This window comes from Phallusia mammillata, chromosome 2, assembly GCF_965637545.1.
Source record: "Phallusia mammillata chromosome 2, kaPhaMamm4.hap1.1, whole genome shotgun sequence".
Classification (NCBI taxonomy): domain Eukaryota; kingdom Metazoa; phylum Chordata; class Ascidiacea; order Phlebobranchia; family Ascidiidae; genus Phallusia; species Phallusia mammillata.
Window position 1 is genome coordinate 15,107,018 of NC_137253.1, and position 23,387 is coordinate 15,130,404.

The 23,387-nt window shown below is 35.9% G+C and overlaps 1 protein-coding gene and 1 long non-coding RNA gene across 2 annotated transcripts; one reads left to right on the plus strand and one right to left on the minus strand.

Annotated features, from left to right (window-relative positions):
- Window positions 1-4,632: 4,632 nt before the first annotated feature.
- LOC145212683 (uncharacterized) lies at window positions 4,633-5,056 on the plus strand. The gene is made up of 2 exons (XR_013856768.1): window positions 4,633-4,690; window positions 4,824-5,056. It is a non-coding gene; the product is annotated as an uncharacterized LOC145212683 (long non-coding RNA).
- A 10,228-nt stretch (window positions 5,057-15,284) lies between these two features.
- On the minus strand, window positions 15,285-18,341 carry LOC145214519 (uncharacterized). Its single transcript, XM_080083067.1, has 9 exons — window positions 18,241-18,341; window positions 18,071-18,156; window positions 17,902-17,997; window positions 17,619-17,733; window positions 17,002-17,211; window positions 16,841-16,946; window positions 16,431-16,585; window positions 15,983-16,152; window positions 15,285-15,632 (listed from the first exon to the last, which is right to left on the minus strand). The coding sequence occupies exons 1-9, from the start codon at window positions 18,302-18,304 to the stop codon at window positions 15,456-15,458; spliced, it is 1,179 nt and encodes a 392-aa protein (XP_079939193.1). The 5' UTR covers window positions 18,305-18,341; the 3' UTR covers window positions 15,285-15,455.
- Between the last annotated feature and the right edge of the window lie 5,046 nt (window positions 18,342-23,387).

Here is a 23,387-nt window from a genome sequence, read left to right on the forward strand (position 1 = left end):
CGCTGATTTGAAATCAGTGATTTCGAACTTATTGTTTAAAGTAAACGCTTCATTGCTCTGAAATGGATGTCCAGTTGTACTAACCAAACTTTTTTCCACTGCGGGCTTTACATGTCCCAGTGCCCTCTTCTCAAACTTAGCCCACAAGGCGATTTTTATAGGGGCGCCAAGATATGGTCTTTTTAAAAACCTATTTAAAATCTATTAAATTGTATAATTAGTCTCATCTTACAAGGAATTCTCGTATATTACGTCACAAGTAACACAATAATACAATTGTTTGCGCACAATTAACATTTTTTGTTTTGTCTGTACGTAATAAATTGGCTTTGGGTCAATCCTGGGCGTTGCAATCCTATGAAAGTCGGTAATATTAATTTTACATGTCGTAACAGTAAACTTTCGTAAGGAGTAGATTAATTTTTGACAGTAACAAAGTTATCAATACGTTTTGGCAAACCTAAAAAATGGGATCGCGGGCCGTAGTTTGGTGACCCCTGTACTATATAGTCGGCTGTACATTCTTTATTTGTTCTTAATTTCGCATCAGAGATTGCCTTGACTTTTAGTGCATCAACAATTTCTGGGCGACATATGCGTAGTTTACAAGAATACTGGCACTGTGGCTCTGTGCGCCCGCTTTTTCGCAACTTATCAGTGTTGAAGTGGCTTTTTCTAACGACTGGAACTAACTTGACAGTAGCTTAAGGCGGACCTACGATATATGTTGTTTTCAAAAAACAAGACAAGCATCATCAGTGCTAACGTTTTTAGGGGGGGGGGGCGTGAGAATAAATAAATAGACCGAAAAAGTTTAAGAACCCCTGTTCTACACAAAACAATGACTAGAACTAGAAATGTGGCTTTTCTATATATTGCCAACTTATATTAATCCAACAAAGGCTAAAAATTGGAGCAGCACCCCCAAAAATTGTAGGCACGAGCCGCCACTGCATTTGAAAAAAGTACCGAATGACTACAATAAACAAATAATTAATTTTTATATGTGTTCATTTTATCGAAACAAAACATATGTTATATATTTATGTAATGAAAGAGTTTGTTAATAACGCTTGATGCGTTACTAAAGCTAATAGTGGCAGAAGTAAATACTGAAACAAATATTTGAAAAATAAAAAACATAAGTTACCTTTTTTATGTTTTTTATCTTTTGGTTTTCTTGTAAGTTAAAAGAAGTTGGACCCTATGTAGTTGTATATTGAAAAAGATGGGCTCGTTTTGCAACATTGGAGCAAAACATTTGGCCTTCATAGCGCAAAAAAGATTTTCTTCACATGCCAAAAATATGCTTGGGGCTATAAACTGATAGGCATATATAGCAACAAATATGAATTTTGCATAATTTTTTGCAAAGCTTGTATGGTATCCTTCGTGAAGATGGTTTGCTCAGTAAAGTTCTTAGTGGTCATCCTGCTAATGAAAAGTGTTATTACGCAAGGTAGGTGAACTAAATGCTGAGAAATAGCCTATTTAATACAATCTTTGTTTACAAGAGTGGTTCTCTAAGTATGGGTCGCGCTACGGTAATTCAATTCTGCCCAAACGAACTATTACTGAATTAAGTAAACACAAACGAATTTATTTAATGCAGTAATAAAGTCACCTCACTCGACCACGTTGTGCAGTAAATAGAACCAATCATTACCACATACAAAATATAGCCTTCCAACTTTACTGTTACGCACATGGCGATTGTAACGTCATAGCACGGGAAGTAATAGGACAAGTTAATGATGCTAAACTGAACCTGGAGATGTAACAGTTAGCGTTTAAGGATGAGTAAGTATTCGTACAAGGACAAATTTTTGGATTTTGGATTCACTTCTATCAATGATCATGGTGCTGTAAAGCCGCAATGTGTGCTGTGTTATGCAGTGTTGTCCAACGAACCAAGCTCGTTTAAAGAGCTCGTTCAGCCTGCAGCCATTTTCACATGGCCACAATCCTATGCGGCGATAACGGTGGCCTCGAAATTACAGTCCGTCTCGTTATCCAACAGCACAGTTAAAAGTCGAATCACAGACCTTTCACTGAATATAAAGTATCAAGTGGTCTCACGAATGAAAAATAGAGCCGCGGATTGAAGATATTATGAAGGAAAATTTCAGTTTCATCAATCACATTAAATAAATAAACCATTTGTTTGTAATCAATCATTGTTTCATAGAACTGTGTAGTACAAATGGTTGTCTGTGTCTATCATTTCATGCATATCAGAAAAATACTTTTTTTGAGGTTTGGGTCGTGAGGTGCCAGATTGGAAAGTTTTATTTTTGCGCGGAGGATATTTTTTTCGTCAAAATAATTGCGCGGAGGATATTTTTTTCGTCAAAATAATTGCGCGGATTTTTACGCGGAATTACAATTTTCTGCGCGGATTGATAGACTTTTGATTGACAGGTGGATTTAACGATTGACGCAATTTGTATGTAACGCCTGCAAGATTATCTTGCTCTATTGCGCACGCAGCTGTTCTGCTAGATTCTACAATTTTTCATATTCATAACGATTCAAACATTTTGCGGATTTGTTTTGTAAGGATAGTTTGTGATTGCCAAACTGCTCTTAACTGTCAGTGATTATTTGTCATGTAGAAAACATTATTTTATGTAACTTGCCTAGCCGACAGTCACTTTAATAGTCAACCTACGTCCTAAAAATACAGATAAATGTACTTTTAACGATTACGTTAGCGAAATAGAAATGTTATTTCAAGCGTGACGATCGGTAATTTTTGATGTGCTTGACTGATTTATGTGGATTGTTCCCGAATAAGGCTTGTGACGACATAGAACTTCATTGTAAAACGAAAATATAAAATTTTAAAGAAAGTTTATTATAGTTACCTACGAAAGCTGTGCTAAGTTGCGCGGACAACATTTTTTTGCGCGGATTACACATAAAAAGCCTAAATTTGCGCGGTTTACAAGGGGAAATCCAAAATATTGCGCGGCGGATAAATCCTCCGTGCAGGCCATTCTTTCCAATCTGGGTGAGGTGTTCATAAAACTCAGATTTGGGTCGCGGTCAAAAAAGTTTGAGAACCACTGGTTTACAAGATGCAGGAATTGCTTGTCAACTACAAACAAGCATGTTATTAATGTATATGAAACGTTTAAACATAGGATCTTCGTATATGTGGGATATTGTGTTGTGCATGGGCGTCCGCAGCGGGGGGCAAGATGGGGCACGTGCCCCCCCTGGAAAAAAGAAAAACGCAAACGGTCGGAGAATCCGCAACTTAAAACAAAACACAATAAACATTCACACAGTGTTATACAAAAACTATTCCTGGAACGTAAATGGAAGACGTCGTGGGTCTCCACCTCTTTATTACAAGTGTAGCTGTAACAGAACAGAATAAGGTTTCACAACAAATTAAATGAATCGAACATTATTACTTAACAATAGTTCGGTAACAAGCATATTATTACGTCATTGATGGATGTGTCAAACAGGCATTATGTGATATCTTCACTGTATTTGTTGTTACATCTGACAAGGTTGGTCAATGTAAATCCTACTTCCGTTAAAAAGTATTTGCCAACCTACCACATACTTCAGTGATATTTAATATTGTGTTTATTGTATTATTTTGCTACTTTGGGATTGGCAAGAATGAGTAGCACAGTCAGATGATTTTTGTTCTGAAATACCGTTTATCGAACGGCGATGTGAAGATAGTTTTGCCCTCCCCTGTATTTTTTCCTGCGGACGCCCTTGGTGTTGTTCACTTGTTTTGTCATGCAGGTTTGCTCTGTTGGAAGTGTGAGCGAGCAATAAGCAAAGAAGAATGCTTACTTTATGGCAAAAGTGTGAGATGTCTTGGACAACAGGTAAATTGTGCAATAAACCACCATAATTCATGTTGGTGCGTGTTGAATTGGTTTATGTTGTGCAGGATTATTGTTGGACCTCTGTTCGAAGATACAAAAATAAGAGTTTAATTTGGAAAGGTTGCAAACAAAGTTTTGCTTGCAAAAGTGACGAACGACAGGTAGGGTTAGTTAGTTTATTCTATAAAATCATTTGTTTAATAATTTAACACGAGAAATGTTAATCAAATGCGTACATAAATTTTTGGCTATCCTTCTATAACTAGGTTACTTTCAATGATGCCTACAAACGTTTCTTTGATCGATTCCTTTTTAAAAATTAGGAATGAAATTCTTTCGCGATGAATAAAGAATTTGAAGACGGCTACTTCCACTATTTTCTGATCGATATGGACATTCAAACTAACTTATATTCAGTTAAAATTACGCGGGAATGCCTAATTTATACCCACTGGCCATTGCATAATGTCAATTTGGAGCTGAATTTTTAGAACAAAAGTTTTAAATATAACCCAAAATGCATCACAATTATGTTTCGTTGGTTGCGGTTTGACGGTTTCCTGTCGCAGCCTAAACGCGTTTCGAAATTAAATTAGAGGTTTGTACTGTCATGTTTTACATCGCATTTTACGCCCTTGTACATTATTACACCTGATAGATGCAGAAAATTTTGCTTCCTGGCACGAAATCGTCTGTTTTCAACCTTTACTTGAACTTGTAGAATTTCTTCCATAAACTTAGTGAAATGTCACAATGTAATGATGATCAAGATTCTTCACTTTGTACTTGCTGTTGCTCCACAGCTATGTGCAACAAACAAGGAATATGTAAATGTAAGTGTTCTATCGTTTTCTCAAGCAATACACTTCTTAAAATGTTTTTTTCTTTGACGTATAAATGTTTACTGTGTTGTTCCATTCCAGGAATTCCTCATTACACAATCACATATATCTTGTTTTATTCCAGCACAATATTCGTCACAAGTGCGTTGTCCAAAAGTACCAAGCAAATTCCGGAACGGTGAAGTGAAATGCAGCGACTCGAACAAACCTGGTTCGACTTGTGAGTTCACATGCACTGGTGAAGATTTCACATTACAACCTTCGCCACAAGCTGCTTCATCTCAGTGTCTTCCTGGTGGAAGATGGAGCCAACCAGAACAGTGTTGTGCAAGCAAGTAGAAACAAAATACGACTGAAAATGAATGCTATAACAGTTATTTTAATATTTCAGAACCTTGTCCACCCTTCATACCTATGGATTACTTTGGATTGCTTCACGCAAAGGACAAAAAAACTTGGGACTTCTATGTTGGGACTTTGGCGTACAAGGCTTTAACGTAACGTATATTTTCGATAAGCAAATATAACTTCATTTAGGTTGCGTGTTTTGAAATCATGTGTTTTTGCCCAATAATGTTTTTCAGTTTTAATTTTTGCATTACTGAAAGCAATTTTTTAAAGCAGTGAACTCAAAGTTTTAAAAATCTTTTAATGAAAGTTTAAACAAAATATAGTTTGTTAGTGTGTCGGAACTTTAAAAGCTAAAACTTTACCGCCCACTGTTGCACCATTTTTCAATAAACAAAGCTATTTTGCCTACAAACCTAATTTTCTGGCTTGAAGTAAGTAGTGCTCACCGCCCAAATGGTCAGCGGCACTGCCCAGGATAACAACTTGTTTGTTTAGATACGAAACACAGTTGTTTAATTAAAGGGCTTACAAACATGGCCAAGACTCGATGAGAAGCGCCTTGCTACCTTTTAGCGGAGTTCCACATCCGGAAAAAGGCGTAACATTAAATCAAACCGCTCATTTGGATTCCAAAAATTTTCTCGACATTTTCGGGCAAATACAGTACACCAAAACAGGTCAGAGATGTTTTACGGGATTCGAACCCAGGTTTTTTTAACCCAGTTAATCTGCAGAGACTAATTTAATCTAAAATACGACATAAAGTGGTAAAATGACCTACGTCAAAAATATTTTCTTAGTAATGGTAAACAGTGATTGGTATTTTTTACATTTTAATGATGTAAAATCAGTGTAAAAACATTTTTAGCTGTTTCCTGTTGTTTTGTTGTTGCCCAATACAAACTTATCAATTTATTTGATTTAGCTGACGGTCGTGTGAATATTGGAGCAGCATTGACCTACGTTCTCGGGGTTCTTAAAAGTCACGTACGCGACCCAAGTCGTCACGTTGAAGTTGTTTCTGTCGTCAGTGATACGCCATCTGATGATGACGTAATTGGGCCCGCTCAAGCATTAAGAGACATGGGAGTGCTTGTAGGTTCAACTTTTTAATCGGGCTTGATACAAAGCGAAAATAAATAAACCTCACAAGGATATCATTTCAACAAGACAAAAATATCAAAGATTGTGCTACTTTATATTAAAAGTATTATTACGGAATCAGTGGCCATGCAGTTTTTGCTACATCATGTAAATTTTTTATTTAGTTTTATGTTTTACAGACCTTTACCCGATTTGTTCGTTCGACTGGCACAGAACCTTACAACATGACCCAGTTGTTGGAGATAGCAGGTGACAAAGATCGCATTGCGATAACCGACATGAATTCAGAGTCAAGCGAGGATAACTCACTATCAATTCAGTCGTATGTCTGCAAGAAGATCTGTCGCCTTTATTGAGCATGCTCTTGCTGTATACCAGAATTACGTTTTGCAGTTGCAAAGCCTAACACAGAATTTTATTTCAAGAAAAAAACTGCAACAATGAAACAAAAAAAACTGTCGGAAACTTTTAGAAACAATGACTAGTATAAGCGACCTCTAACTTTAAAGTGATTGTAATTGGTTGATGATGTATGAACACAAAAACCTTACCAACACGTGCCAAGAAAAAATAGATATTTTATATGAACACATTTGTAAATACCAATAAATGTCGCAAAAAGCACATTTGGTGACTATTTAAAATGAAAATTCTGTAGAAATAAACTTTTATGCCAAAGTATTCGGGTTGAGATAAGATTTATCATAAAAAATAACAGTTAAACTAACTCTAAAACTTTTTATTAATCTTGTCAATGTCTAAACATTTACTCGCGACTATGATCTTTGAGTCACATATCGGTATTTTAAAGAAAATTTGTCTGATGTGATTTCTCATTTTTGTAGCAGTATCATGTTTACCAAACATGTTCACAAAGCGTATCACAGTCATTAACGGAAAAAGTCAGAATACGGTTTGGTAAGTTTTTAAATGCAGCAAGTAGGGCGAAATATATATCGTTTAATACAGTGGTTGGCAACCGCCGGTCCGCGACCCGGTACCCGTCCGCGACCCGGTACCCGTCCGCGAGGAGTTCGTTGCCGGGCCGTATAATTTTTCAGGTTAAATGCTATGAAACATTTTGCCCATGTATCCCGGGGATGATAAACTAATTTAAGCGTTTTTATAACTAAATATTTGTATTGTTTTGAAGACCGGTCCGCGATAAAATTTTAGTTTCAAAAATGGTCCGCAGTACAAAAAAGGTTGCCGACCCCTGGTTTAACACTTTTGTTGACTGATATCTGATTAGGAAGCATTGTTGCTTCCTGAACTATTCTTACAATTATGTTTTGGAACATAATGCTGGAAAATTATCTTTTTATGCTCTCCAGTAGCGTTCTTTCCGGGTACCAAAACCTTCCAAAATTGTGCAACAAAATGCAGAGACTCAAACAACCTGACTGCTTTCATAACTACTCTGACGCTTCCGTGGTTCCGCGTCCGGAAAATATCACCTTAAATAAAACGACACAAGGATGACAAAGTTCAACTAAGGCAATTGTGAATGTGCTATTTACTGTAATAATATTACAAAGTGTCGAATGCTGTAGAATCAAATTTCATCCAATTTTTGTTTTACTTTTTTAAGACTCGAATTAATAGAAAAATACATTTACTTTTCTCTTTAGTCAAATTGATTTATTTCTGTTGACTCTTTGCCCATCGATGACCCCAAGAAGACAACCCGTCGGTAAAAAAATCGATTTGGCGAAAAACCATCAATATATATATATATAAACTGTTGCTATCAGGTATACATGCATAAACGCAATAATGCGCCTGTGGCAAGGTGTTGTTTGCAGCGGCCTAGGTCACCAGGAATGTTTTATTGCGACAAGACAGCAATTTTGTTGATTAGTAGTAGTACACTGTATAAATTTGCGTGGGGTAATATAAGAAATACATTAAATACAATAAAGTCAATAAAACACTTACTAATGCAATATTTTGCAAAATTAAACAAAATACGCCATATTTGTGCTATGGTTATGGATCAACTTTCTTTCAAATACGCGACCACTTTTTGTAACTTATTGTTTTTACAGCAAAAACCCGAAACAAATGCTTGTGGAAGAAAAGGTTTTAGAAGGTGAAAATGTGTGTGAAGAATGAGACATGATTTTGTAAACTTAGTTGGAAAGATCACTTGCTTTCGTATCTTTCCCCTGTTGTTGCTCAACGTTTCTTAGCTCAAGTGCAGCTGGTGGTTTGTTTGAAGAACAACAAAAAAACAAACTATTTTTGAAATCTCTTAACAACTTTATTGTCTTTTTTCGAGTTTTGCTGAAAAGGTATATTACATTTAGGAAAAGTATGGATTATATTTTTCAAATAATTGTTATTACCTTGATGCAATGTTGTAGAACACAGGATTGAAACATTCGCTTGCATGAAGAAAGAGACATGCCCTAATATATTGATCATATGAATACGGTAATTGTTCTGCTAGGACGTAAAATACACCTAAGTACGTTTATGTACAAAAAGAAAACGAATTAGGTTACTTGCTAATCTTGACAAAACTTACAAAAGTCTCATACTTATGAATGGTACATAACCGATGTAAAAGGACAAAACAATCAGCACAAGTTGAATGATGATAAATTTGTCTTTTGTGTTTCGTCGCAATCTGGCTTGCTCTGGTAACACATGCACATTGAAGTAGAAAATAAAATAATTGAAAGTTCATTTACCTGAAAGCTGAAGTGCTTGACGACGCTGTCTATTCACACCAATCAAGACAAGGATTGCAAAAGTAAAAACCGTTATTAGTCCAAACTCCACAATTAAAACGACAAAAACCATGTAATGCCACCTAGAAACAAAGTAAGATTTTATTAAGCGTAAGTAAGTAGCCTACATCTGACAAAACAACAAACCATTCAAAAAGTTTATGATTCCGAAGGGTAAAAATTATTATCAAATATACGACAACAAAAAACAAATGAATTGACCAAATTGTCACCGATATCCACTGAAAAAAGTTGTCTTGTTACAGCTTTTCATTTCTACATCACACATCAACCTACCTTCGCATGAGATGCTGTCAACTTTCTGTACGGCCATTGACACGCCACAAATCGCAGGATAGCAAACACACAAACGTGTGTGCCGGTTACCATGAACGGGACAAACGAACCATTTACACCGAGCTTTAACGACACAAATAAAGTCAAAATATTCCTCAAAAAGTTGTATATTACAAAATTACACGATGAACCCTAAGTGGTATAACATTTTAAAGCGATGTCATTTGGATCGTTAGCCGGGGCGAAGATTTTCCATTGGCATTTGTAATAAGTGGTACACGCACGATACTGCTCAAGTATTTTTCATTTGTCGAAAATGTAAAATGGAACCATTGCGTAAAATAACATTCTATATTTCTATTGGGTGTTTCATGCTTCAATTTTAAACAACTGGCTACGGCGAAAAGTTTTGCAGAAGGTTGCTCATTGCTGTATGCTTTTGCAATTTTTTTTTAGAATAGCACAATCATACAAACCCATAGTGCGAAGCTGTCTTTGGTAGGATGTCTCAACCAATCATAAATTCCAATCACATACGGTATACATACAAGTGCAGACAAAATATCCGAAACACAAAGACTGATAATCAATTTATTAAAAGGTCCCCTGAAAGTAACAACGCCCGCATTTTATTTTAGTACTGCTGCCCCAACCTTACACTTATGTATACTGCATCAGGCTCAAATTCAAAAGCACCTTAGTTTTGGCGGACGCAGAATTGCAATCATTGTAAGAAAGTTGGCAAAAAATCCAAATGTAGCCATTGGAATGAAAAGCGAAACAGCAAGTTTTCCGAATTCTTCGGTAAGCATGTTGACAACACACAACTGCAAAACCTACAATTGAATTATAAAACAATTTGCTTAATCCAAAAGAAAGTATATCCTACATTTAAACATTCACTATTCATGTATTTACATTTATGAGAATGATACTGGATACTATTTACTGGTTTTAATATATTCAACAAAAACACGTCCAATCACTTTTTAAGGTAACGACGTTGATACCTACACAAATGTATATGCTTTATTCGATGAGTAAAATTGTTGTATATGCGATCAAAAACCTTGTAAGCTAATAGCTAACATGTGATCCCACTTGATAACCTGTTTCAAATAATCGTGGAAATTTGACGAAAATTGTCATCCACTGATCTAAAAATAAGTGTGACAAACTAATCAGGAGAAAAGAACTGCAATATCCATTATACTTACGTCATGTTCTAAAAGGATGCGAAAGTTTACCAGTTCTGAAACGTATACCATAGTAAACAAAGTCCTTTAAGATAGCATTGTTGGCTTATAGTGTTCTCGGTTTCCACTATATGCTAAAAAATAAACCATTTTGCGCAAAGTACAAAAGTACGCAAAATTGTGAAAACATGCGAAACAAATGTAAAATCACGAAACAGTAGCTTAACTAATTCACCAGCCACAATCAGGGAATAATGATAAACACTTTTTAGTATTTATTGCACACGAAAAACATATTGGTCAGATAATGCCTGCTACAAAGGATTAAGCAAAAGCAAAATTTCACTAATGTAGCCACCTACATTACTTACATAGCCAATTAAACTTTAGGAATGCAAAGACATATGCACCGGTTAGTTTTTATATTCGCTAACATGAACAATTGTTCGCTATTGGGAAATATGTTTAAAGCGTGCCTTAGGACGCGCAAAATATATGTTTGTAAACACTACAACGTATGCCTGTGCCAAACTATTTTGTAGTTTGTGTGGTGGCAACACACAACTGCAATATGGACGAGGCTTACAATAACTCCATGCATGACAAAGTTTAGCCGCTATCCACCACTTTTAGGCTAGTTGATTTGTGTCGTTCAGCTCAAGCCTTTCCAAACAAGCAAAAATAAATAAAACATTTGAGGAGTCTTTATGATGAGTATGAGTAGATACACATCGAAGTTTGTATCTATTGTCTCTCTCCTTAACATTGGACCAACATAAGATTTTTCATTATTGGTGTTTCATGTATTTTTGTTTGTCTAAACTGAAAAGTTTTATAAATAATCATCTTTGTGCTTGAAACTCAACGTGTTTCGAGGAATAAAGGATAATGGGTAATTCCTGCGATTGTACGATTAAAGGAGCTTTCCACCTTCCTGGGTAAGTAATAAAAGCGATCAAGAAAAACGACCTATTGACGGTGTCGGGTTTTCCCATCAGCTGCAATGCGGAAAAACAATTTGTCAAAGACACTGTTCCATGAACCGCGATTAAACTAACGCGGTTAAAACTCGTCGGGAATGAAAGTAATTCAAATCGTTAACAGTTCTTGCAAAGTGCAAAATACACAACCAGTGTACACACCGTCACTTCTAAAATAGAATAAATCACTTCCAAGTACTAAGGCAATTGTTCATACATCATTTCGTGAAAACACAGCACTAACACACGCTACAAATAAGCTTCAAACTTTACAAATAATTGAAAGGTTGGTGCTTGGTCTGCACCTTAAACCAGACCAGTCCCAATGTTATAAAAGCATACAGCAAAATTACACACAGTCTAATAACTACTTGGTATTCAGCCATATTTATTTTCAAGGTGTGTGTTCGTTTGGTTTTACATCTTACAACATGTCCCATGTTCACGCAACAATATTGTTAAAGTTTCGCCACATTCATATGTAGTCCCCAGTTGTGGTCATCGGACAGCTCATCAATAGGTAATCGTTGCCTTGTGCCGTGTATTCATAGTAGGTGCATTAAGGATTGCACACTGTTTCCAATTTGTGTTGTATGATATGTGCATACTACAAACAGAAACATGAAAGAAGAGTGGAACAAGTACTATAGAAAGAATACATCCCAAAGACAGGTGATACAATTTTCGACCCAACCGACCCATTGCCAGGTTATGTGTCAGCTTCTCAACACGAATGGGTTGTAGCAAATCGCTTTTGATCGCAGCATTGCCATACAGCAGGGGTGGGTATGCGGCCCGCCAAAAGTTAGTAAATTTGAAAGAGAAACTTACCGAGCAACGCTAAATAGTATTATGAGCATAGGCGTAGAGTTTAAAAAATACCGGAGTCCGACTTGCCGATACCTATACCATGTGCAGTATCTGTTCCCGGACCATACTTTGGAACTAAACACAGATACTTTTTACGTGCTCTAGCCTGTTGTTTCTGCCACATTATTTTGCAAATAGTCACTTGACACATTTTTTGCGTTCGGTCTTGGACGTCGCCTGTAAGTCTTTAAGTACGTATCTACGTACTGAATAGACCATTTGCAGAATCAGCAATTTTATCGACGATTTAGTTTTTGGGTAATTTGTTACGGCGGGGAATAAAAGTAAAAGCGATTTACATTTTCAAATACAGCCTACTTTGCACTGTTGACACCAAAACTTTGGACACCTTGGGTCAAGTTTAGGTCGTTGCAGTACTTTGCAAACAGATATTAAACACGGTTATGGAATCGTTACCCGCACAACACCTTAAAATGGATACAAAAGGAACTCGTATTGTTTAATGTTGGCGCACACTTAACAAAAACACGTAGTGCAGCCTATGTGGCAATAAATGCCTGTTCATTTTGATACAGTTACAATTGATGCGTTTCAACCAATGTTTGTACGATCAATCACGTGACAACAAAGCATTTGTATTTAGCTGGAAACATACTATGTTTATATTTTGGGTTAATATACTATGCGGCCCCTTGAAATTGAGAACTTTTCAATGCGGCCCTTGCAATGAAAAGTTTGCCCACCCCTGCCATACAGCATATAGACTACACAAATGGAGAACAGTTTCAAATCTATACCGCCCCTTATGTGGAGACAAGGTTCAAGACACCGATCACCTGGAAACTGTGCAACCGACAGGATTGCAGGCGGCTATAATCTGTACATGGAGGGGCGAAATATTTCCAACAGGGTTGCGGAAGCATGGGGATAAGATGTGACACCATATGATATATATATACTACAAACAAAAAATATATACATCTGTTCGATACCATAACAGAACAGACTTTACAGGTCGAAACAGTTCACTGTCTGCACTTAACCTAAATTTATTCTTCAAATAAATCAGTTTTTTTTTTCAGAATTTTCAAAATTAAAAGCAAATTAAAATACCTATCAGAAGTTTGTTTGCAACCTTTCCAAAAGAGATTTTTGTGACAAAATTTGAAAACGTCGAACCGATGTCCAACAAGAATCCTTGAAAAAAAAGTATAAATCACCACATTAAACTAAAATATTGCTTTTCACGCAAATTATTTTTAACCCGATACTTCTCCTATTAAGTATAGCTTTTCGTCTCTTATCTTTAGTAACGCCTATAATTCAGCAACGTCTCTTACATTCAGTAACGCTTTTCATAATATATAGCAATAATAAGCTGCAGACAGTGCACACTGTTTCGACCTATAAGGTCTCATCAGTGCAGCTGGTGACGAGAGATCGGCCGCATTGGCTAGTGTAGCCATTCAACGGCACTCCAGTTTGTTGGGAGCACAGGGTACAACCCCATGCATCACCTAGTCTGTGCGATGCCACAACTGGACATACAGCACAGATGAAACTGGCTCACAATGGCCAAGCAACTGCTTGGGAACCACAGTGAAGTCGGCTCAGTGTCACAGTATCAATGTAAAAGCATAGAGCCAATAAATGATAAGCTGCAGACAGTGCACACTGTTTCGACCTATAAGGTCTCATCAGTGCAGCTGGTGACGAGAGATCGGCCGCATTGGCTAGTGTAGCCTACGAAAAAAGTTTAATGCACAATGGACAGTTGAAATAAAGTAAATGAATGTATTTAGCTAATTTTGATTCAGCCGGTTCGCACCGGTTCTATAGAACCGGCTCACGAAATTTTATGAGATCAGCGAACCGGTTAGCATTACTGATTACTGTCAATGTACTTTTTGTAACAGAACCGGCTGAAAAATATGAAATTTGTGATAGAACCGGCTGATAAAAAATTTGAATCCCACCACTGCTTATAGGTGCTGAATTGTCGAACTTTGCTGTGATTTATGCTTGGGTGGCAATATTTGGATTTGTTACTGGTTCAGCTTCTGTTGCTCTCTCCGTATTACTCGTAGAAATTACTTACCTCTCCTCCGTTGAACAAGTTTCAAACAGTTTACAAGTTTAGACAAGTTTAAACAAGTTTAGCTATAATTGGTTTAGGAATAATGTTACTTTTGTACCCGGTGATTGGACGCGCGTTGTTGTCACATGTCAGCGCTTCAGCATCTGTCTGTTTTCCGATGATCAGGACATTTATTACCGTGGTCTTAGTTGAATCTTAGACTCTGCCATTCCACAGGCCAAATGCCAAACGGACAGAAATGGAACTACTTCTTGAAAAGCAGGAACTGTTTTTTTTTTCTTTATTTGTTTTGATTTTAAAAACACAGGGGCGCGTTTTCTTCTTAGATTACTGCGACAGAAATAAATAAATGAATATGGCGTAATGAAACAAAAATGTAACCTATTACAAACTTTGCCGCCCTGGTCCAAAATATGGCCGCCATTTTGCTTTTGTTTTCAATCAACATTACAACCCCAAGCTGAAAGTGGACCAGGTTTGAACACCATTGTTTTTAAGCAACCGTTGACCCAGTATAGGTTTTAAGTGACCTTTTTAGGATTTACGTTTACCTACCTCCGCATCGCGGACTTTTCTCTTTTTTGTGGTTTTATAGTTTTTAGTTTCATCCACTTTGCGCATAATTTTCACAATATAAAAATAGCTACTAAATTGTGATGCAGAGTTACTAGCAAACAGATAGCACCCGGCCCACACTTGAACAAAAAATAGAATTTTGGTAAAAGGGACATATCAATACTTCTAGCCTAAACCTATGATTTGGCTTATTTGACTAAAAAACATGAATATGAAAAAAAATCTCATGGGAACATTTTATGACGTAAGTTACAATCTTTGGTTAAACACGTTTCTGTCAAAAAATTTAACAACCGAACTAACAAAAGTTTGGCTGAAAAGACTAGTGGTAACATATGGCGAAGTTGCTTTTTCTTTGCTTATGCTAGCAAAAGTTTATTTAAGATATTTGACAAACACCACTTTGTATTCGCAATATTCAATTTGGAAGTGTAGTCAGTAAATACAGATATGTTTTCATGACATGCAACATAGAAACAAAACATATCACAATGTTTATTATAACTTATTTAAATATTTTCCATTTATATCTAACCACAAATAAAGATATACGTTTGTTTTAGAATTTGGTCAATTAGTAATTTACGATTAATAGAGTTTGCAAATCCTGTTGCAAACATAGGACTGAAGAAATAAAGAGTTGTTTGTACTCGGGTTTAAGCCTTTGTTGCTGATCATAACCCGGTCTTTGTCCCCTGCTATCTCAAGCAACTGAGTCATGTTGACTGTTTTCGTGTTATTTGAAGGAACAAACCGGGCAAAAGTCTACAAAAGGAAAAACAAATTTTGCTCGTCAAGTCTAACGATTTGATAAAAAAATATTACTGCAAACTAAAGCACCTAGTACGCCTTTTTGCTTTCTGTAAATTTGTTTGACAAATCATCAATGTCCCCCATGACGAATCCATCCTCATGTTTGTGGTTTATGGCCAAATATACAAGATTGTTATGTTTTGTGTGTTCTTTTATGTTTAGTTTCGGTGGGCGTGCAACGGAGTTTTTACGTTTGCGCCATAAAGTCAAAGTAATTTATGTGTCAAAGCACTTCCATTTTGGTCTTTAGAATAAAAATTTCAGTGATTCATTATGTTTAGGTTTGAAACTGAAGTGCTTACTAAAACTCCCATATCCCGCAACGCCTGTGCAGGCCCGATGACATCATCGTCCGAGAAGGAGTCGGTCGTAACAAGAACAACTTCCACATGACGATTCGGATCACGCACGTGTCGTTTGAGCATTTCTCGTGCATAGGTAAGAGCCGCTCCAATGTTCACTAACCCATCACCTGGAAAAGTTCATGTCCTTGTAGTTATTTTCTTTCTTATCTAATTTGCACAGACTTTGCGAACATTTGTATTTATTCCATAAAAACAATTAAAAATCAAACAGGGTCATATTAAGCACATAAACTATTTAGGCGTGAAAGTCACAAGTGGTAGCCAATTAAGGTCACGACAATTGTTTGCTTATTAATTTTAACTTCTACACTCGATATACATCTTTAGTTAGATTAACCTGATTTGATCAAGAGTATGGCGTTTTATTCACTTGGTTGCATTTTACCTGTTTCAGTAAACGGTACATTTTCAATAGCCTCCAAAACACTTTTGGCATCCATGTTTGCCGTTTGATTTAGCGTGATAGCATTTTCTGGATGTGGAACTCCGCTAAACAGTGTCACCGATGTTCTTAATGAATCAGGACCATGACTGTAAGTACTAGATGAAATACAATATATACGTAGAGGTGAATCGTTAAAATCAATAAATTTAGGACTACGCTATTAAAAAATCCAACCTCTGGCAAATAAAGCAGAAAATTACATATGACGGTAAGCCATCTTTTACAAGTAACCTTACAAATCATTACTTCATAAAATCATTAGCCTACGTCAAAAATTAGAACACTAGCATAAAATCTCCCTCAAAATAAAAATAACCCCATTGACATTTTTTTAACCCTACAAACAATACTTAAAAACTGAACGTCCAAAAGCTTGCTGATAAAACTCCCAAGTTGTCGCGTCTTCGGCATGTGCCAAAATTATGTAGTCCAGTGGCAGATAAGGTGGACAGGGCCCTGAAAAATGATAGAATTGAAGCAGGCGTTTAAAACCGATTTTAAAGTGATTTACTTGCACAGCACTGTTCTGGTTGGCTCCATTTTCCCATAGGAAGACACTGGGAGGAAGCAGCTTGTGGCGAAGGTTGTAGCGTGAAATCTTCACCAGTGCATGTGAACTCACACATCGAACCAGGTTTGTTTGAGTCGCTGCATTTCACTGCCCCGTTTCGGAATATGGTTGGTACTTTTGGACAACGCCCTTGTGGCAAACGTCGCACAGCTGCATGAAAATAAACGTTAGAAACATGCCGATAACCAATTCTTTTACTGTTAAAGCTTTTAGGTTTTTAAAAAGTAAAAATTACAACTTCTTTTTACTTGAATTTACAATCTGTTTATTTTGCCTGAACCAGGAGTGTGTATGTTTTAAGTTCCATGATCACGTAGCAATTTTAAGTCTTGTTTGTTTGCAATTCCAAAATAAACAAAAACAATCTATTTGCGTATAAAACGCAAAAAATGAATAGCTATATTTATAAATTGATTTAATGTTAACTTTGCCCAACCCACCTTCAATTTTATCTACCCCTGCATCAAATTAAACAAATTTACTGTTGGTTATGATTATAACGAACTTTTCGGAATGAGTTGAATATTACAAGTTAATTAACCTAAAAGCTAACTCACTGCTGCATGCATTTGCATTCCGATTGCACAGGTATGAAGTACAGCAGCAAGTACAATGTGAAGAACGTTGGTTGTCATTACATTGCGACATTCCATTGGAGTCACCAAAAAAATTCTGTAAGATTGAATAAATATAATATTGATAAATAAATTAGAAGGCAGATTTCATGATAACTGCCATGATATGTATAGGCATTATAATGTGTGTTGTATTATCGTTTAAAAAAACATGTTTTTTTTCAGAAAACAAAACATTTTCAACTTTTAAAGCAAATGAAAATACCTGACGTTTGTCATTATTACAGGCAGAAGTTTGTTTACAACCTTTCCAAATGAGACTTGAAGTCTTGTAACGTCTAACCGATGTCCAACAACAATCCTGAAAACAAATTGATTATTTACAACCTATAACTGAAATATTGCTTTCAATGCAAATTATTTGTTTCACCCACTTCCGATCCTGGACATTTCATACTTCTTCCATTAAGCAGGCAATCTATGTTACTTGAAGCTCCATCACACTTCCAACACTGCAAACCTGTGTGAAAAATATTGTGTAATTATCATAATTATATATTTCAAACAGGAATACACCGACAATACTTATAACTTAATCTCTTACCTTCAGTATCGCTAATAATGATGATCATCAAAAAGTAAATCAAAAACATTTTTGTCCAAAACATTTACAAAAGTTTAGGCGATGTTAGACGTTAGACCACTTTACTCTTACCGGCTCAAATGATTATTGGCCAGACCTATGGTGTGGTTTACCTAACCTTATTCAAGTCACTGCAAAACGCCCGAAGGGCTATTTTTGCTTGTCACTTGACAAAGATTGTGTTTGAGGTTTGTGCGGAGGTTGAGCTGCAACGTTTTTGTCCAATTATAGCGAACTTTAGCGTTTTCGTGATTAACTTCATTTACCTTTTTTTTATTTTATTTAGACGAATTTTATTTTCATACAGAATCTTTACGCTAAAGTGGAATGATGATTCAAAAATGGAAATTAACATGAAAAAGAAAACATGACAATTAAGCAAAATTTCAACCGTAATTGCAACCATGCTATAGCATGTAGTCGCAGTGGCGTAACCAAAACAGAGTTTTGGGAAGGCCAAAAATTGCCACTGTGTTAAAGTTGATTCTTATTTCATCAAACAAGCGTATTTTTATTTAAATTTTGAGGGGACATTGCTCCATACCAGGGTATTGTTTTGTAACAAATTAGAGACTAATGCAGTGGATTGATTATGTAGTAAAAGCCGCTACACTAATATTTGGCTTATGAACAGACAAAATGTGCAAACGGTGCGAATTAAAGCTTGGAAATTACATAAACACCATAACTTAAACAGAAATTGACTAAACTCCTACAGAAAATTGCTGAGCAACCATATGTGATGCATAGAGCACTGGTTTAAAAGATATATCTGTGAAAGAACTAACGGATAAAATTATAGGTAAGTAAAGCTTTGTGTTTATAACTACGATTTTCTTTGTACAATTGGATTTTACTGAAGGTTTTTACTTTCGTTTTTCCGTATAATAGTACAATGTTCGACACAAGGACGCTGTGCGACAGTACCAAGCACATTTCGAAACGGTGGAGTGAAATGAAGCGACTCGAACAAACCTGCTTCGATTCGTGAGTTCACATGCATACGATTTTACATCACTTCGCCTGACGCTGCTTCCTCTTAATGTCTTTCTGGTGAAGTGGAGCCAACCAGAACAGTCTTGCGCAGTAAATGAGAAAAACAGAAACTAAATCTTTGTTAATCATTTTATAGATATGTCCATTTTTTAGCCTAGGGATTGAGTTCTTTTGGCACAGTAGGCCAAAACGCAAGAAAATTGTTTTTAATTCTAAGAACTTCGGTCGATTTTTTGCTTTGTTTGTAGCCATTTAATTTCTTCATGTAGATTCCAAATTTTGTTTGTCAATAAATCCAAACTTTCAAAACATTAATTTATACAAATTTAAATAAACGGCTCACAAGAATGCCAAAGTATAGTCAGGGCAATTGTAATTGTGCCAATTACTACTGTAACATACAACTTTGAATGAGTTTTTTAATTCATATTTTCAAGCTTCGTGCCGTTCAGATATCATATTTCACCTCATTTAAGTTACACGAATTCTATTTTTTGGAAAAAAATACACATAAACGTGTCATGCCCGGCAGGGACAACTCATTTGAACGTACAGCACTCACAGGCTTTCCGTGAACTCTAAAGGTTTCGCAGGGGTTTTCCCCACATTGAGGATTCATCATATTATTGTTATGTAACGCTCGTCTGAACAATCTGGTTAACTTTAGTTACAACATTGAGCAATTGTGACGTAATAAACCCAGCCTTGCTACACCCTAGCTTAATTACGAGAAAAAAGTAGAAACGACCGATACAAGCAATTACACAGCAATGCGTTTTAGTGATTCGTTGCATTGGAGTTATTTGTGCGTGTTAGATTACAAAAATTACAATTGTTGCAAATAAATAAATAAATAAAATTCATAGTGCCACTAAAAAAGTTGAAAAGCACTGCCTTTGAGTTGGAAAAAAAAACCTTTTTACAAAAACTGTCAGTAGAAATATGTTCCTTCTATTAACGTTTAGAATTAGATCTTTAGGAGAAAATTAGCAAACGTCTACAAAAAATACAAAAGCGTAGAAAAAGAATTGATCAATTTCTAATGAAACGGTTTTATTGATGCCTTTTCACCTTATTGCATTACTCAATAGTAATGTGAATAGAATTTTAAATTTTGTGCTCGCCTCGGCATCTGCACTGTGTTGGTAAATGCTTTTTTACTTATTTACCGGCCAGGTCACGTGGATTGTTTTATCGACAACATTTATTTTTATTTATTTATTTTTTATTTCTTTGTACACTTGTATGTGGTAAAAGAAAAAGCAAGTAGTTTGACAACATGAACTAACGATACAAAACACATACCGACGCAATGTTTTGCGATATCTCTCAATAAATGCCATATTTGTGAGTTGTTCATCGATAAACATTTGCCTGTCAAAAACACGACATTTTTGCAAGCTATTTGTTTTCAGCCAAAACCAACGATGAAAAAGTTAAATAAATCCGACAGACAAACATGTTTTGGAAAGTAAAAGCATGTGTAAAAGTTAAGACATGATTTTGTGAAGTTGGTTATAAAAACCATTTGCTTCCGTCGATCTTAAATGTTGTTACCTAACGTTTCTTAGGTTAGGTGCAGCTGGTGGTGTGCTTGAAGGACAGCCATAAAGTAAACAAAAAAAATTCACATCTTTCAACAACTTTATTGTCTTCTTTCGAGTTTTTCTGAAAAGAGCATCATTAATTTAAAGTGTGGAATATATTTTAAAGATTAAATTATATTACCTTGATGCAATGTTGTAGAACACAGGGTTAAAACATTCGCTTGCATGAAGAAAGAGAAATGCCCCAATATATTGATCAAATGAACCTGGTCATTCTTCTGCTGCCACGTAGCAAACTTCTACGTTTGTGTTGAAAACGGAAACAAAATAAGTAGAGTGCTAACAGTGAAAAACGTAGAAAAGTCTCATACTTATGAATGGTACATCACCGAAGTAAAAGAACGAAACATTCAGCAAAAGTTGAATGATAATAACTTTGTCTTTTGTGTTTCGTTGCTCTCTGGCTTCCTCTGTTAACAGTAACACATTTAAATTGAAGTAACTTAGCAAATAAAATTAAAAATTGTTTACCTGAAAGTACTTGACGACGTTTTCTGTTCAGACCAACTGAAACAACGGCTGCAAAAGTAAAAACCGTTGTCAGTCCAAATTCCACCAGTAAAACAACATACATCACCCAGTGCCACTAAAAAAAATTACTAGCTGCCACCTAGAAAAAAAATATGAAAAAATGTAAAATTTTATTAAGCGTAAGCAAGTATAGGCACAGACACAAACCGTTCAGAAGGTTTCCGATCCCGGGCGATCCAAAACAATGTTAAATACTTGAGACCAAAAATCAAATGCAATACCCATATTACCAGCGATATACACTTTAAATATCCACAACATATATCAGACTACCTGCAACATGATATGATGTTAAACTTTCTGTGTGGCCATTAAAGGCATTGTCGAGAATCAGCCTGCCACCAAGCATTCCCATATGGCAAGGCGTGGGCAAGCTAGTAAAGTCTAGTCTGCTGTGGGATTTAAACCCTCGACCAGAGTCTTTCCGGGACTCGGAGCATATTTAAAAAAATATGTCAAATTTTTTCGTTTTTCAAAACTTTCAATTCAACTAGTAGTACATACAAATGCATAACAATTCCACAATGATCCTTAAATTTAAAACAACTGACCAAGAAAGTAGTAGAAAATGGATCCCGTTGTGTACTTCCGTATCCGAAGATTCCATACATAGAAATTTGCCATGCACAAATTCCAATCACATACGGTATACATACAAGAGCAGACAAAATATCCGAAACACAAAGACTGATGATCGGTTTATTAAAGGTCCCCTGAAAGTAACAACGCCTTTTATTTAATACTGCTGCACCAACCTTACATTAATTTATATGTAGGGCTGTTATCAAATAAAGGTTTTTAATTTTTCAAATAATCAAAAAGCTATTTTCTCCTTTTTAAATCAAAAAATCAAAATTTCCATGTGTATTTTTTCACTTTATGTCAACAGCTTTGCTTGAGTACTTGCTGAATATAATTGTGATCTGTTTTTGAAACTGAAATATTATCGCGGACCGGTTTTCAAAAAACTACAAATATTTAGCACTGAAAACGCCTAAATTAGTTTATAATTCCCGGAATACATGGGCAAAATGTTTTGAAGCATTTAACCTGAAAAATTGTACGGACCGGTAACGAACTCGTCGCGGACCGGTACCAGGCCGCGCCCCGGCGGTTGCCGACCACTAGTGTAACTACTACCGGAAGGAACAGTAAATTTTTTAATAGAACATTTTTTGGGGAATGTGTTAAAGGCTGGAAATACATCTTGCAGTGCTTCTGTGAAACAAATATTTCACAAAAATATTACTGATGTGTTCAATTAAATTGATTTTGCACATATACAGGAGAAGTCGCAGTGTGCTCTCGAGGAGTAGGCTACACTTGTCCACTTGTGCGCAGAGGGTCGCCGTGAAATTCGCTTAGCTCTAAAAATGTTTACTGCATAGGAAAAAAATATTTGATTATTTGAAATTGTGTTAAAAATTATTTGATACATTTTCAAATAATTGAAAATTTCATATAATTCAATAATTATTTGATTGATAACAATTAGTGTCAGAAGGTTGGCAATAAAACTGAAGGCGGCCATTGGAATAAGAAGCGAAACAGCAAGTTTTCCAAATTCTTCGGATACCATTTTGAAAACACACAACTGGAGAACCTACACATAATAATACAATTTGCATAAATTAAGGTAAGCCCTTGATTTAAGAAGGTATAAACCTTACACGTAAACTTTTACTAACTACTACTTTGATGAGAACGTTATTAGATGGAAATATTTCCACTGATTCGTACGTAACGACCCTCGATTCCGCTTTAAGAAGAATAAAACCGTATGAGATATGAGATTAGAATCTTGTTGGAGAACAATTGACAAGTGATTGCATTCAATATTCGTTGAAATTGTCAGGAAACGTGTCATAAAATAGGGAAACATTTTTGTTTATAAAGGTCACCAAACGGTTTATCGGCACTTGTTTAGACACATAGACTATTTCCCAGGCGAAGGACAGTGGTGTTCAAACTTTT